The 17,151-nt window shown below is 29.6% G+C and overlaps 1 protein-coding gene across 2 annotated transcripts; it reads left to right on the forward strand.

The window, feature by feature from the left end:
* The first annotated feature begins 12,186 nt into the window (after positions 1–12,186).
* Positions 12,187–16,536, forward strand: LOC133817261 (transcription factor JUNGBRUNNEN 1-like). Of its 2 annotated transcripts, none has more exons than XM_062249727.1 (3): positions 12,187–12,494; positions 13,321–13,718; positions 15,793–16,536. In XM_062249727.1, the coding sequence occupies exons 1-3, from the start codon at positions 12,272–12,274 to the stop codon at positions 16,357–16,359; spliced, it is 1,188 nt and encodes a 395-aa protein (XP_062105711.1). In that variant the 5' UTR covers positions 12,187–12,271; the 3' UTR covers positions 16,360–16,536. The 2 variants fall into 2 exon arrangements, with proteins under 2 accessions (XP_062105711.1, XP_062105712.1); XM_062249728.1 differs by having other exon boundaries at positions 13,324–13,718.
* The last annotated feature ends 615 nt before the right edge of the window (positions 16,537–17,151 follow it).

Genomic DNA, 17,151 nt, shown 5'->3' on the forward strand with positions numbered 1-17,151 from the left:
AGCCAGCAGGTGTGTGACCGATCGATTGCGTCGAGGCATCCTAGGGGCTGGGATTGGTCCGATCAGATGGGGAATTGATCCGAGGGCTAGAGTTGGTCCGATCGGATAGAGGTCCGAGGGTTGGTGGGCATAAAGATCAAGGCTCTTTGTGTCCAAACAGCCTAAAAAAAGGGGGGCTAAGGCCAATCGGCCATGAATGTAGAACCCTAACCCATGCCGAAAAACAAAGAACCCTAAATTCCAGAGGACACCAACACAATTCCTCATCTAAAATACCCAAAAACAAGATCAAATGGGGTGATTTGAAGGGTTTCAAATGTTCTTGAGATCATATATATCATTCATTACCCATAAACCCATATTTATGATTTAGGTTAAATAATTCATTTTTCTTTAAATTTCTATGAAATTGAAGATAAAATTGAGTTACCCATAACCTAAACAACATCAAAACAGCCACAAAACACATTGTATTTCAAAGATTCATACACAAATTCAAGGGAAAAGTTTCATACAGAGTTTTGGCAACCACCTATTTTTTCTTGAAGTTTTGAAAAAAAAAACAACAATATAAGTGGAGATGAAGAAGAAGGACTTACCCAATCTTGAAGAACCCTTGATGTGCTTGAAGAAATGGGAGCTTTCCCTTGATGTTCTTGAACTTTCGGCCAAGAAAAGGAATTATGGGGTTTCAGCTAAAGAGAGGAAAAGGTAAAGGAAGAGAGAAATTTTTGCTCTATTTTTCTTATGAGGATATGGGAACACATGGGTCTATTTAAAGAAAAAAAAAGTGGAAATTGCTACTTATTTTTAGACCCTTGGAATTCCTTGAATATTTTTTCTCCCCACGACTATGAGCAGTTAATTGCAGTGATCGTGGTCTTCTATGGAGTCATGGTTTGTTGCATGGGCGCGAAAATGAACAGTTGGATTTTTTTTATTATGCCGTCAGAGTTGTGGGGAAAAAAGTTTATTATGTGAGAGCATCATATAATAAACTTGGAGGGCAAATGTTATCCCCAAAATTTGAAAACGATGACGTGGCGATAGAAATGACAAATGGCAAGGAATGGTTGGGTAATCTTCACTATCATCATCGGTTTCTATGTGTTCATCTTCCTCTTCATCATCTTCATATTCAACTTCCTCCTCCTCCTCCTCTTTCTCCTCCTCCTCTTCTTCTTCCATTTCCTCCTCCCTCTCCTCCTCAATCGCAACATTATCTATCTCAACAAATTGTAATGGAGCCCCAGTACGTTCAAAGCTGATTTGTGGCAACGGTCCAAGATCAACGAATAATTGGAAATTAGAGGACCTAGTGTCGTGCATAACATCTACTTCTACATCCTCCGCTTGTTCTTCAACTAGTGGGATGTCCCACACATTTCTGTGATGCACTTCTTGGACGACTTTCCAATTAAATTTATTTTTAAGGTCTTCATTGTAGAAAACTTGGTTAGCCTAAGTTGCTAAGATAAATTTATCATCTTTGAAGGCCTCCGAACTGGTTTTGATACTCGTTATGTTTTGCTCAAACTTTAATCCTGAAGACCGATTAGTGTCAAACCATTTGCACTTAAATAAGACAACAGAACAACCAGAAAGATATGACATCACTAAAACTTCTTCCAACTGGCCGTAATAAGTACTATTTTCGACACCCGCTACAAAGACTCCACTATTTTGAGTTTTGCGATTCTTGTCCCTGTCATAACACAAAAATCTTACTCCATTTACAACACACCCAGGGTACGATGCAACACGAGTTGAAGAACCGTTTGCTAAAGAGATTAATTCTTCATGTACTTTCAAGGATCCTGTTTGTCGAAGATGATAAATCTTATTATAAAACCAATTAGGAAATTCCTCTCTATGTAATTGGTCTAGGTTTTCAACACCTCTAGTCTGTAGAATTTCCCTATGCTCTCTACAACAAACAAAAACAACCAATTTAAGAGCTACTAATAAGTGCTATAATAAACATGCAATGAAATGATGAACTACTTTAATTACTTACCGAAGATATGGCAAGATCTCATTGCAGTTGTTTAGAATATACCAATCCGTTATTTTCTTCACTTCATCTTCCAAAATTGTCAAGGATTTCTTACCAATTGGATGACCCTGAGATCGAAAGACCGACATCATTTTAAGTGATGGACCAACATCTACATTTCGGTCTGGACGATTGAACTTTGTCTCAACACCTTTCAAGTACATGGAGCAAAATGTTAATGCCTCATCAACCACATATCTTTCTGCTATTGACCCCTCTATACGTGCTTTATTACGGACATAATTCTTCAATTTTTTCATATACCTTTCAAAAGGATACATCCACCTCATGTGAACCGGTCCTCCAAGTATTGCTTCTTCCGGTAAATGTATTAGTAGATGGACCATGATATCGAAAAAAGCAGGTGGGAAAATATTTTCTAACTTGCAAACAATCTCAACAATTGAAGTTTTGACTTTTTCTAAATCTGAGACTTTTAGAGTTCTCGCACAAATGAGCTTGAAGAAAGTGCATAACTCAATAATAGTTGTACTCATTGATTTCTCTAGGAATGCATGCACACCAACTGGCAAAAAGGCGTTGCATAATGATGTGACAATCATGCGATTTCAAACCAGTGATCTTATTGTCATTATCAATCACATTTTTCCTTAGGTTAGATCCAAAACCATCTGGAAACTTCACTGATTTAAGAAATCGAAAAAACTTTTGGCGATCTTCAACAGTGAAAGTGAATTTGGCCGCAGGCTTTTGTATCCGACCATTCAACTTCCTCAGCTGTAACTCTGGTCTCATCTTCATCTTCTCCAAGTCTACTATGGCACTAACTGTGTCTTTGGTCTTATTCTCCAGCCCAACTATTGTGCCTACTAAACTGTCGCACACATTTTTCTCAACATGCATAACATCTAGATTGTGTCGCAACATTATGTTGGCCCAATATGGGAGCTCAAAAAATATACTTTTTTTCCGCCAACCTACTTGCTCTTTTGTACGCTTTCTTTTTTGGCCGCCATAACTGACATGCTTACCAGGAAGAGAATCGGGTATGAAACTCATTTGTGTGAACATTTCTTGCATGGTTAATGGCTTTGGTGGTAATCTTTTTTCAACGACACCATATGTCTTGTTGTCCCTTCTAATGGCATGTTTGATTGGTAAAAAATGTTTATGACCATAAAAAGCAACCTTCTTTTGTAAACGAATAGATGGTGTTGCCACATTGCAAGTAGAGCAAGCATGATAACCTTGGGCAGTCCATCCAGAAAGGCTACTCCTTGTAGGGTAATCGTTTATAGTCCACATCAAAGCTGCCCGAAGAGTGAAGAAACTGCCATCGACTGCATCTCGAGTCTGTACACCGGTCACCCATAATTCTTTTAACTCATCAATCAATGGTCTTAAGAAAACATCAAAATCTTTTCCTGGCGAATGAGGTCCCGGAATTAATAAGCTCAACATGAAATTAGTTTCTCTCATGCACAACCATGGTGGCAAGTTATATGTCGTCAACACAACCAGCCACATACTATAAGAAAGACTCATATTACCAAAGGGATTGAATCCATCTGCAGCCAATCCAAGCCGCACATTTCTGGGTTCCATTGCAAATGTTGGATTATTTCGGTCAAAGTCCTTCCAAGCTTTCCCATCAGCAGGATGACGCAATACACCATCTTCTTTTATACGTTGCTCGTGATGCCATCTCATATGTTGAGCAATGTGCCTCGATGCATATTTTCGCATTAACCTAGGGGTTAAAGGAAAATAACGCATCACTTTATGAGGCGCTTTCTTTCCCTTGGTGTTCTTGTCCACCCATCGATCCTCCCCACAAACAGGACATTTGCTTTTTCCAGAATGTTCTTTCCAAAACAGTGCGCAATCATGCTTGCAGACATGGATTGACTCGTAGCGCAATCCAAGTTTCCGCAACAACCTTTTTGCTGCATAATGCGATTTTGGAAGCTTATTTGGGGCTGGAAATGCATCATGCAACAACTCCAACATTCCATCAAATATTTTGTTGGGAATTTTGCCCAACACTTTGAAATGCATTAACTTCACTAGGAAATTCAATGATGTGTAATTTTGACACCCGGGGAATAATGGAGCCTCGATCTCAGCAAACAAATCGTTATAATGTTGCCCACCCCTGTAGTCTGTTGTAAGTATCTCTTGACCGCGCTCATTCTCTTCATATTCGTCATTGTCATTTTGCATAAGATCATTGAGAACATCCATCATTTCATCTTCATCATTTTGATCTATCCGAGCTCTCATTGGTATTATTTCATCCTCTCCATGCCAATGCCAATTGGTATATTTCCGTAGAAAACCATTTACAAAAAGATGATTTTCTAATATATCAATCGTCTGGAATTCAACGTTGACACACCTCCTACACGGACATTTCACCAATCCCCTTGAGTCACACCAATCTCCTACACGCACTGTCGAGCTCTCTGGAGAAAATCTGTCACACCAACCTCATACTCATCGGATAATCGATCTGTCAAATTAATCCAGCTCTTGTCGATCGACATTGTATGAATGTAGCACTGCACGGAACACTAATCATCAAACTTACAATCAATTTGTGTGTGTCCTAATTCAGAGAGAGGCAAATGTAAGAGTCTTCAATGACTCACCCTCTCTGAACGGGTCTAAGGCTTCTTGTGATGAACACTAAAAAAATATAATATTATCATTATGTGATAATAACACTATTATATCTTTGGTAATAATTTTTTATTACCAAAGAAAAAAGCAAATAAAATTAAATATTTTTTTTAATGTCTTATGCTCTTTGAAGTTAATTATGTTGTTTTATGATATCTAACTATAATATATTTCAGTGTAAATATTATTAAAATTATTTAAATTTGACATATTAATTTAGTATTTATTAAATTACATATTTTACTTATGCTTTATTGAATAGTTTTATTAATTTAAACAAAATTTCTAAGATTTGTTTAAAATTTATTTAATTACTTTAGGATTTAATTATTACTTAAATTATTTAATTAATGTTTATTTTTATTAAAATTTAGTTGCATAATGTTAATGTTAATTTTTTTTAATCTTAATTTTAAAATATATTATTTATATAAAAAAAACATAAATTATTCAAAAATTTTAAAAAAATTTAAAAAAATACAGAAAAATTAAAAACAACTAACAAATATTATTAAAAACATTTTTTTTTAATTTTAATTTTAATAATGATTAAAACTAACAAATATTAAATTTAATTTTTTTAATTTTAATAATGGTTTTCTAATAATATATTTATTAATTTTATTTAATCAGAACTAACAAATATTATTTTTTTACATATTAATTTAGTATTTATTAAATTACATATTTTACTTATGCTTTATTGAATAGTTTTATTAATTTAAACAAAATTTCTAAGATTTGTTTAAAATTTATTTAATTATTTATTAAATTAGAAATTTTATTGAGTACTTCTACTAATATTCACAATATCTCTAAATTTTACAATTCTATAAAAAATTCGGCAGCATAACGACTATATTTTCATCTATCCCAAAATTTAAAATCCTGCAAATAACACATAAAAAATATCCAGACCCAGATCATGCAGAGAGCAATACAAATATATTTTAAACAACTATATAATTTATAATTATTAGTCTAAATTTTATTAATTATTCAATTTTCTAACCAAAATATTAAAATTCTACTAAAAATTAACAACAACAAATTAATCATCAATATTTATAAAATCTGATTTTTTACTACTAACATAACCAAAAAAATTAAAATTGACAATAACAACATACTAACATTACCACCAAAATTTTCAAATTAACACTCAAATATTTAATATGTTTACTAATATGTTTAATACACATAAAATTCACCAAAACAACATAGAATTTATTTTAATAAAAAAAAATACTAATTAATCATATAACAATTTTCTAATTCCTAATATCATTTTTACTAATCCTTATTTTGAAAACCTAAAAATAAATACATTCTATCTAATATAATAATTTCAGATTTTTATTAAAATTAATATTATTTTATTTATATAAAAAAACATAAATTATTCAAAAATTGAAAAAAAAAAATTTTAAAAATACAGAAAAATTAAAAAAAACTTACCAATACCTTGCAAGCAATCTCTGTAGTCCAACAAAAACCGAATACCCAACCTTCAAACAAAAATTACAAAATATCATTATACAATTTCATAAATATATATATAATGAATAAATAAACCATACCTTCAACAAATACAGAGAAATTCCTTCACCCTTGGCAATTTTGGGGCTTAAAACCGAGCTTTTTGGGAGGAAAACGGAGGTATTCGGCGGAGGGAGGCGGACGGTTCGGAGAAAACCGAGAGAAACCAGAGAGGAAGGAGAAGGGGCTTCGCGGCTGTGGGGTATATTTATAAACCCTATACCGAGAACATGTTCTCGGTATAGCAACTAACCCTATTCAGAACCGCGAAAATGTCCCGCGCATATGAAATGTCTATACCGAGAACACGTTGTCGGTATAATATTCTCGGTATAGAACCTTTTTTTTTGTAGTGTGTATATATATGTACATTAAGTCTATATATTTTGTGAATTTTATTTTATTTTAAGTTTATTGGAATGTTCATATATATTTATTAATATTAAAATAATTGTAAATTAGAATTAAAAAAATAATTATTAAAATATTTTATAAAAACCAAAATAATAATAAAAATAAAATAAATATTTTTTTTAAGAAAAAAATACCTTTAACTTCAGTTTTTAAATACTTTTAACCTCGCTCGAATTGACTTTGCTTAATATCTCCGCTAGATTCGAAGAATAATAAACAAAAAAAACTGAAGTTATAATGTATTTTTGTAGTAGTGTCAATTAACTTCTTGATAATCTCTTTAATAATTATGTCTCTCTGATCTCGTTCTCACTTTAAGATATATATATATATATAGGTCCAACCATGGCATCCTTGATAGAAGATGGATTTTGTGGGGGCATGCATGATATATAGTCATCACGATCTCGTCCCATGGGGGCATGCACGATATATTTTTTTAATTTTAATTTTAATAATGATTAAAACTAACAAATATTAAATTTAATTTTTTTAATTTTAATTTTAATTTTAATAATGGTTTTCTAATAATATATTTGTTAATTTTATTTAATCAGAACTAACACATATTTTTTTTTACATATTAATTTAGTATTTATTAAATTACATATTTTACTTATGCTTTATTGAATAGTTTGATTAATTTAAATAAAATTTCTAAGATTTGTTTAAAATTTATTTAACTACTTTAGGATTTAATTATTACTTAAATTATTTAATTAATGTTTATTTTTATTAAAATTTTGTTGCATAATGTTAATGTTAATTTTTTTAATCTTAATTTTAAAATATATTATTTTACTTATCAATTCACTATTTATTAAATTAGAAATTTTATTGAGTACTTCTACTAATATTCACAATATCTCTAAATTTTACAATTCTAAAAAAATATTAAATATGTTTACTAATATGTTTAATACACATAAAATTCACCAAAACAACATAGAATTTAATTTAAAAAAAATACTAATCAATCATATAACAATTTTCCAATTCCTAATATCATTTTTACTAATACATATTTTGAAAACCTAAAAATAAATACATTCTATCTAATATAATAATTTCATATTTTTATTAAAATTAATATTATATTATTTATATAAAAAAACATAAATTATTCAAAAATTGAAAAAAAAAAAAAAAAATACAGAAAAATTAAAAAAAACTTACCAATGCCTTCAATATCTTGCTAGCAATCTCTTTAGTCCAACAAAAACCGAATACCCAACCTTCAAACAAAAATTACAAAATATCATTATACAATTTCATAAATATATATATAAAATGAATAAATCGTTAGAATTACTTTAAGATTTATTACTTATTTAAATAAAATTTCAGGATTAATGTTTATTTTTATTAAAATTTGGTTGCATAATGTTATTGCTAATTTGATTTAATCATGATTAAAAATATATTATACAACTTATCAATTCACTATTTCTTAAATTATAAATTTTATTGAGTATTTTTAATTCTAAAAAAAATTGGGCAGCATAACGGCTGTATTTTCATATATCCCAAAATTTAAAAACCTGCAAATAATACATAAAAAAATATCCAGTCGCAGAACATACACAAAGTAATACAAATACATTGTAAATGACTATATAATTTATAATTATTACTCTAAATTTTATTAATTATTCAATTTTCTATTTAAAATATCATAATTCTACTAAAAATTAACAACAAAAACAAAGCATCAATATTCATCAACACTAAGAATAAAAAAATTAACAACAACAACAAAATTCAAATTAAATAAACAAAACTCACTCTAATAATCAAAATTTATTAACCAAATCTAATAATCTAAAACTAAAATTATTTAACTCAATCTAAAAAACAAACAATCAAATATTAAATTTTCATATAAACATATATTTATAACTAAAAGTCAAATTATATACCTAAAAAATAAATTATTAAATTAATAAATTTTCATACTAATAAATTAATTATTTATCATAGGATTAAACTAACTAAATCTTAAAACTATATATGTATTTTACAAAAATACTACACAATATATTATTTCCTCTAAATTGGATATCACTAAATTTTTAACTAATTTTCATCACAAATTATTATTTTTACCTATTTTAATTACATAATCAGAAATTATATATATAATATAACAAATAACAATATATTAACAATATTAAACAAATTATAAATAAAACCCTAAATATATTTATGCAAAAAATATAAATAAAACCAAAAAATTACAAAGAAAATGTGAAATACCTCTAAAACCGCTGGTATACAATGCAAAACCTGAAAAAAAAAATACCACGAAAAACTCATTATAAAAAATCAAAACTGAAAAAAAATTTAACAATTTATACAAAAAAAAAACTGAAATATTTGTAAATCATTACCTCAATAAGCCTTATAGCCACGTAAATCACCTTTGGAAGGGAAAATTTGACCAAAAACAAAGTTTGTGGGGGCCGAAATCCAGCAAAACAGAAATGGGGGGGGGGAGAAAACGGGGTTTGAAGGTTTTCCGTTTCAGAGAAATGAGCTCTCTGTTTGGGGAAGATGAAGATTATAAAGACCCTATACCGAGAACATGTTCTCGGTATAGGATCCTCGGTACACACACTAAAATGAAATAACCGCGTAAAAAAGGCGGGAGTCTGAATTAACTATACCGAGTACACGTCCTCGGTAAAGACCTCGGTAAAGACCCTATACCGAGAATATGTTCTCGGTATAGGGTCATCGGTACACATACTAGAATGAAAAGAACCGCGTGAAGGAGGCAGGTGTGTAAAAGATCTATACCGAGAACTTGTACTCGGTACTATGTTCTCGGTATAGGACGTTTTTTTTGTAGTGCCATTCATTTGTCCTTTAATGTTAATATTTAATTTCTTGACAAATCTCATTTATTTCATATATTGTAATCTTTCATCATCAATCTTATAAAATGCCTGATGTGTGTATATATACAGTTTCAATAATAATATTTTTAGGGTTTATATTTTTTTGGACATGTGTTTTGTCCTATCACTTGTTTAGATCATGTGTTTTAATAAATTATTTTTTGGACCTATGCTTTGTAAAATAGTTCAAACAAACCTACAACTCCAATTTTAATGAATAAAAAATTGAATATATCAACACAGTTGTTAGGCAAAATATGATTGTGTTTTTGTTATGAATTGTTAGTTTGGTCAATTATTTATCATATTAATTCAAAAAAACTTTGATCAAAATCACATACAAGAGTCTATGCATTTTACAAAACACAAAATCTAAAAAATAATTTGTCAAAACACAGAATGTAAATGGGCATGGTCCAAAATAATATAATCCTAAAATTTATTATGTACTATAGGTTTAGTTTGATGTACTTAGGATTTTTATTGCCAACCATTAACCAAACGATTTTGCTAGATGTGAACTGAATGCCCCCTCACCTCACGTACCAAAAGTTGGTTCCAATTTATATATATAAATAATATCATCATTCTCCCCCTCATAAACAAAAAAAAATCAAAAAATAAAAACAAAAACATGTGATGATAATTTATACTAAAATCAGACTCATATTTCTATGATAGAAATGGCAATAGATCAAGGAAAGTCTTTGTTGGTAGATCGAATGTCTTAATCTTCCTTTAAGATCTTTTTCTTAATTAGTTAGTACGTGATAATTATGGCTTGAATTTTCACCACTGTACGTTTCGCGGAAATTTCCGTTATTAATGTAGTTGCAATACCGTACACATTTTGTACCAAAATATCATGATTTATTATTATTATGATTATTAAGTCGTAGTACTTATTAATTTTGTTTCGCATTTTTTTCTTTTCTCGAAAAGCCATCATAATGAATGTGCATCTAATTAATGCAATCTATTCGGAATGTACAGTCCTTTTTATTATGGGTTCCATTTGTTTCAAGTAACGGAGACGTATATATGTATAGGAGATAATTAATGATGAATTAATGGAACAAAGAATAAGTTTAGTGATGAAGAACCCACTTGAACAATTGAGAATTACACATTATCACATTCACTATAAAAAGTTTATTATTTATATATATATATATATTTGACAATTTTTTTTATAGGGCTCCACTTTAAGCCCTATTGGTGGAGTTTTTTGGTGTTCTCGATTCGTGAACAATTTTCGGCGTGATTTTTTTTATGACCGTGTATATTGTAGTTGTTTAGAACATTCTGCAAATTTTCAAAAAATTCTGAATAGTTTATAGTACTGAAAACTAGGTACAAACATGTTACTTTCCACACGCATAAAAAAAAAATTAGTCACGCATGCAACAAACCTAGTTTTCAGTACTGTAAACTATTCATAATTTTCTAAAAATCGCGTTGATGCTCTAAATAGCTACAATATACACGGTGATTAAAAAAAATCACGCCGAAAATTGTTCAAAGATCGAGAATACTGAAAGCCCCACCAATAGGACTTAAAATGAAACCTTGTAAAAGAATTATCATATATATATATATCATATATGCCAATTATGTAATCATCCATATGCATGGATGAAGTGGGGGTGTAATTTAATATGAAAACTACCTGAGAATTTTGAATAATTTTCTGGACTATAATAAAAAATATAAAAATTTGAAGGCGAAATTTTAGGACTTATAAATATTAAAGATTTTTAATTTATTAGATAAGACAAAACAAAATTTAACTAGAAGGAAAAAAAGAGAAGAAAAAGTATATATATATTTTACATAAAGAAACTATAATACTAGTTGATAAATGAATTTGGGGTGTGTGATTTTTTTTTTTTTTTTAGCAATGAAACTTATTTTATGGTTGGCTGAAATCATGAAATTGTATTATGGGTATAATTGACAATTTCTTGCATAAATAGTCCACATCGGAGGGCAATGTTTATATATATATATATATTTATTGGTCAACAATATATATCCCTAAATACGATATATTTTCACTAATTATATAACTGAGAATTTCTGATTTGATTTTTTTTCCTCATATTGAGGTGTCAGTAGGCCTACAATAGTCAAATATTATGATGTACTGATATGGACTTTTTATATAAAAAAAAAAATATTGTGTAATACAAAAGACTTACTCCCAAGCCTAGTTTCAAAAGGTCCGTGTCACAAGTTTCTGTTTTACGTTTCAATTTCATATCGATCGATAGGGGTAACAAATCATATCTAAGTTACAATAGCTTCATTAAGCTTTAATCGACCACCTTAATTTACTTATAACACATCAATAATGTATGAAGAGATCTCAATTAAGTCATTATTACTAGCTAGCAAATGATTCCCGAAAAGACTAGTATGTTATACTTGGTCTAGCAAAGCAAAAAGACCTTTTGGCCTTGCTCTTTTTCTCCAGTGCCCCAAATAAAAGGAGCAAAGAAAAGTCAAAACATTGACCAGAGAAAAACGTACAGCCAATAAGATATTAATTAATATATTTAATTATATATTCTCTATCTATTATGATGTAGGGTAACAAGAAAGATATATATATGGCTCTACTATAAACTTAGAAGTACATATACATGAAGATTACAGTAGCAGGATCAAAGCCACAGATATAGTAGAGAGATTTATATAAATATATATATATTGAAATATGGATGAGTTGGTGGTTAATAATCAAAAGCTTAAGGTGGTGAAAGAAAAGAGTAAGGAGTTATTAGAAGATGATAAAGGTGGTCTTCCAGGGTTTCGGTTTCATCCGACTGATGAAGAACTAGTTGGGTTTTATCTAAGACGAAAGGTTGAGAAGAAACCCCTTCGTATTGAGCTCATCAAACAGATTGATATCTACAAATATGACCCCTGGGATCTTCCAAGTAAGATTATTTATATCTATATGTATATATATGTGTATGTGTATGTGTGTGTATTATATATATATATGATATTATATATATGTCTCTTCTTCTATCTTCTTCTTCTTCTTCTTCGGAAAGCCTTATTTATTGAGGATTTGGTTTGATTATGGATACTATATAATAATCATCATGGTCGGTAAAGATATTAATATTCTTTTTAAACTAAAAAAAATCCCAGATAATTAAATAAGATGATTAGTCGAAACCTAGCTTGGAAGATGTTAGGATTTATTATTTGTGTATATGATATAATATATATATATATACCAGGTCATATGAAAGCTAAGAGACAAAACCCCTAACCCCCCAAAAAACAAAAAGTACAAAAACACGAAAAGAAAACATATGATCGATCAAATATATATTTGTTATTATCAATCAAATATTTTTATTAAAATGATCACTAATAATATAAAATTAATTTATTAGTTACTTTGTCATTAGTGTTCAATTTGTAGTTAGTAAAAAATTGGGGGAAAAAAAGAAAATTATAGCAGTACAAACGCGAGAATATATATTTTAAAATTCTTCGTATTAATAATTTATATGAGCACGTAGCCATCAAGATGGGAGGCTACACCTAACACTATTAAAAGATATGATGAGGTCATAAATAATAAAAAATATCTTAATAACTATATATATTTTGACTTTTCATTTCCACATATAGGAAGAGTAGAATTCTATCAAAATTTATGTGTGTGTGTGTATAGATGTATTACATGCATTGATTGTGTTAATAATAATTTGTTTTTGTTATTATGATTTTGTTATAATAACAAAGAAGTTAGTAACGTTGGGGAGAAAGAGTGGTACTTCTTTTGCATAAGAGGAAGAAAATACAGGAACAGCATAAGACCAAACAGAGTGACTGGATCTGGATTTTGGAAGGCAACAGGAATAGACAAACCCATATATAATTCAGTAGTGAAAGAAGGCACTGCAGAAGCAGATCGTGACTGCATAATTGGCCTGAAAAAGTCTTTGGTTTACTATCGAGGCAGTGCTGGTAAAGGGACCAAAACTGATTGGATGATGCATGAGTTTCGTCTCCCTCCAACTGCAAAATCTACTACTACTGCTACTGCTTCTTCTACTCATAATAATAATTCCAACTTATTATTACCAACTCCAAAGGACAACATCAACTCCAGTAATACTAATAATGCTGCTCTTGAAGCTGTAAGTATAACTTCTTTTCTCTTAACTCCTTTCCGTTATTATATATTAATTATTAGGCTAGCTCTCTAATTATAACTATCTAGGATGATCATATTATGTTGAATATTTTTTTGTGCTTTAGTACTGTTCCTTTAATTACTAGATAACTTTGGGATTTGAGAAAATTTTAGATACAAAACATAGATGAGATTATAGGTTGACATTTCTCTCTGGAACTTAAAAAATATTAATTTGTACTACTCATATTAAGAAAATAAACATTATCAAAACGATGTATTTCAAATGTTTTTTCTTTTCTCTTTTTTTTTAAAAATTGGCACATTGGAGTTGACACATGTATTTGTTAATAGTATTTGTAGCCATTTGGAAAAACCATATCATTAAAATCATGAAAATGATCGTACTTTATTTTTGTTAAACCCTATTTTCTTCCCAAAAAAAAAAAAATAAGTTGGTGGGGAATATATTCTCTTGATTTTGATTTTGTAAGCCTTACAATTTGACTGCTAATTTTTATAGAAAATCTTCCTAGTTAGAAACCATTTTTACTGAGCTTCGAATTGCTTTCACCATTACCTACAGTCGGTTTCTAACACAGCACTCACTTGAGGTTGATTATCCTTTTGATCCAGCTTAAAACTTTCTTAACTCCTAAGCTTCTGCTATATTTCTGGTTTAGTTGGACCGGCCTTACTAGTTGTCCTGGCTTGAAGGAGTTTCCCTTTAGAGGATGTGTGGTATGGGGATTTGGCTTGGTGGGAATGAAATGCTAAATTTAATCCATGTTTGTTAAATTTAGTTTTAATGATTTGGGGTTTGTGTTTCCAAATAAGTCTCATTTTTTAGCTTAAGTTGAAGGTAATCTTAACCATTTTAAACATTTTAAATTTCACATTCATTTAATATAAACATCTTCTAACTCTACTCCCACAAACTCAAACCTCGTACCAAACACCCTCGTCTCGCACGACCCACCAAATCTCAATCTTGTTATCCTCACTGAACATGGCAGCATCGACATTAATCTTGATCATATTAACTAAAGGCTTGGTCCAATGCTCGTCTGTGGCCACATTCTCAGCTGTGGTTGACCGATTATATATGCCAAACTAAGTCATTCCTTGCCTTAAGCAGCAGATTATACCAATTTCCTCTATAGTATCTTTCGAACCCCTTCTAAATATATATTTCCATCAACCAGTCACCTACATCTCTCCAATCCCCACTTGCATATTTCCCATCACAGATTTATTCCAGCAACTTCTTGCAAAAGTACACCCAACTAGACTACACTCAACAATTGTTTCAACTTCACAGTGACAGAATGGTGGACATTGAGAATCAATTTCCACATGCTTTAGACTTAGTTGAAACCGAGTTGGAAGGCAACCTGAAATTGCTCTCCAGAACATGTTCTTCGCCTTGGGAGGAATCTTTAAGTTCTATAAATTCCTCCAAAAACTTGAGTTCTTGTCCGCAATAAATATTTATTTTTAGTTAGTTTTAAAAGTATATATTTTATTAAATATTTAGAATATTCCGTAATAAAACAAATAGTTAATACCAAAAAAATATTTAGATATATGCAAAAACACATGCATTTAATTAGTTTTATTTTAAAATATATATATTAATTTATTTTTATTATATTTTTTAATTATTATATAAATTTTAAAATACATTCATATATTATAAAAGAATAATATAAATATATTGAAAAAATATTAAATCAACACATTGTCTATAATACTAAAAAAATATAAAAAAAAATACGATAAATTTTTTTAAATATATAAAAAATTGTTAACATAGAGACATAAATATATATATTCAATCTCTGCTGCCTGATCTCTTTGAACAGAAAAGTCATGAACTTAATGGAAAACCCATTCAAAAAATTTATTCATTTATTAGTGTGTGACTTCTTATTGACATTATTAGTAAATACATGCATGTAGTTGCATATGTTGATTTTTCTTTTATTCTCTGAATCTTTAATAAATTATTAATTTGCAATCTCTCTATATTATATATATATATATACTGTAAATTAAATTAATTAATTGTTTTGCAGGAAGTTTGGACACTGTGCCGAATATTCAAACGAATCCCATCATACAAAAAGTACGCACCAGCAGCAGATAATAACAAATCGAAAGAGACTACAATCACAACCAAAAAATCATCATCATCTCCATTATTATTATATCCTTGTTTAGAATACTATAATAACTACAACAACAACGATTCAAGCTCTAAATCAGGCAGCCTGGAAACTCATGATCATTTAAGTTTGGAACTCGACACATCAATATCGGACCACCACCAATATCATCGACAAGCCGCCGCTGCTTATGGCGGCGATGAAACCACACCGACGAGTAGTATTTCCGCTCGTGAAAGCTGGTTTAATGTCCCAGGGCAATATCGTCATAATAATAATAATATTATTAGTGTTCCTACTACTCCTACTACTCTAGCTGCTCAACCTCCATTTTCGGCTTCTTATCCCACTTTCAATCTGAAAAACCCTAACTCAGCAGATGATTTTGCTGTGAACGAAACCTGGGACGATCTCAGATCAGTGGTGCAGCTGGCCGTTGATCGCCATTCATCTCAACTTTATGATATTATTAGGTAAATTTTGTATAGTAGTCCATCTATCTCTCTCTCTCTATATATATATATAGCTAGCTAGGGCTCATGAAATAGTTTTAGTGATTTTTCTTTATTTTCTTTTAAAAGTGAAAATAATGGTGGAGATTTTTCGATCTTAATAAGAAAATCTCTATCGTTCACCTCGCTTTTGAAGTGAAAATATATATATATATGGCAAGCCACAAATACGTACGTATATATATATATATATAATAATGCCTCTCTAGCTCGCTAGAGAGGCATTATTATATCTGTCCATGCATATGTAATTTTCAGAAACTTTGCTACAGCTGATCTAGCTCATTTTGGTCATAAATAACAACTCTGATTAATAAATTTATTCTGCATGTATATATATATATATATTTATATAGGTGAAAACATCAGCTTATTTTAATTTTTTTTAAGATAATGGTAGTTTCTGTTAAAGGGTTTAACAGAATAGTCCGTCACAAATCGAAAATGCTCAAATTAAAAGAAAATACAAATATCTCAAAAGAGATGAGGAATATAATAAGCTTATCAATCTGTACTTGAAAAATAACACTTTCACTCTGAGTTTTTCCCGAATACGCGATTAGTATATTTATTTTGTTAAATAATAATTCGAACTCTATGTATTACAAAATGGATCAAAATATAATATCTTATACCTAATTTTGATCAAAAAAATTTCAAATATAATATTTTATTCTTAACTCCTCTACGAATTTCTCTACTTCTCTGAACCTATCGCATCACTAACGACCTGAGAAAATTGATCTTATAATTGAAA

The sequence above is a fragment of the Humulus lupulus genome, chromosome 2 (genome assembly GCF_963169125.1).
Source record: "Humulus lupulus chromosome 2, drHumLupu1.1, whole genome shotgun sequence".
Lineage (NCBI taxonomy): Eukaryota > Viridiplantae > Streptophyta > Magnoliopsida > Rosales > Cannabaceae > Humulus > Humulus lupulus.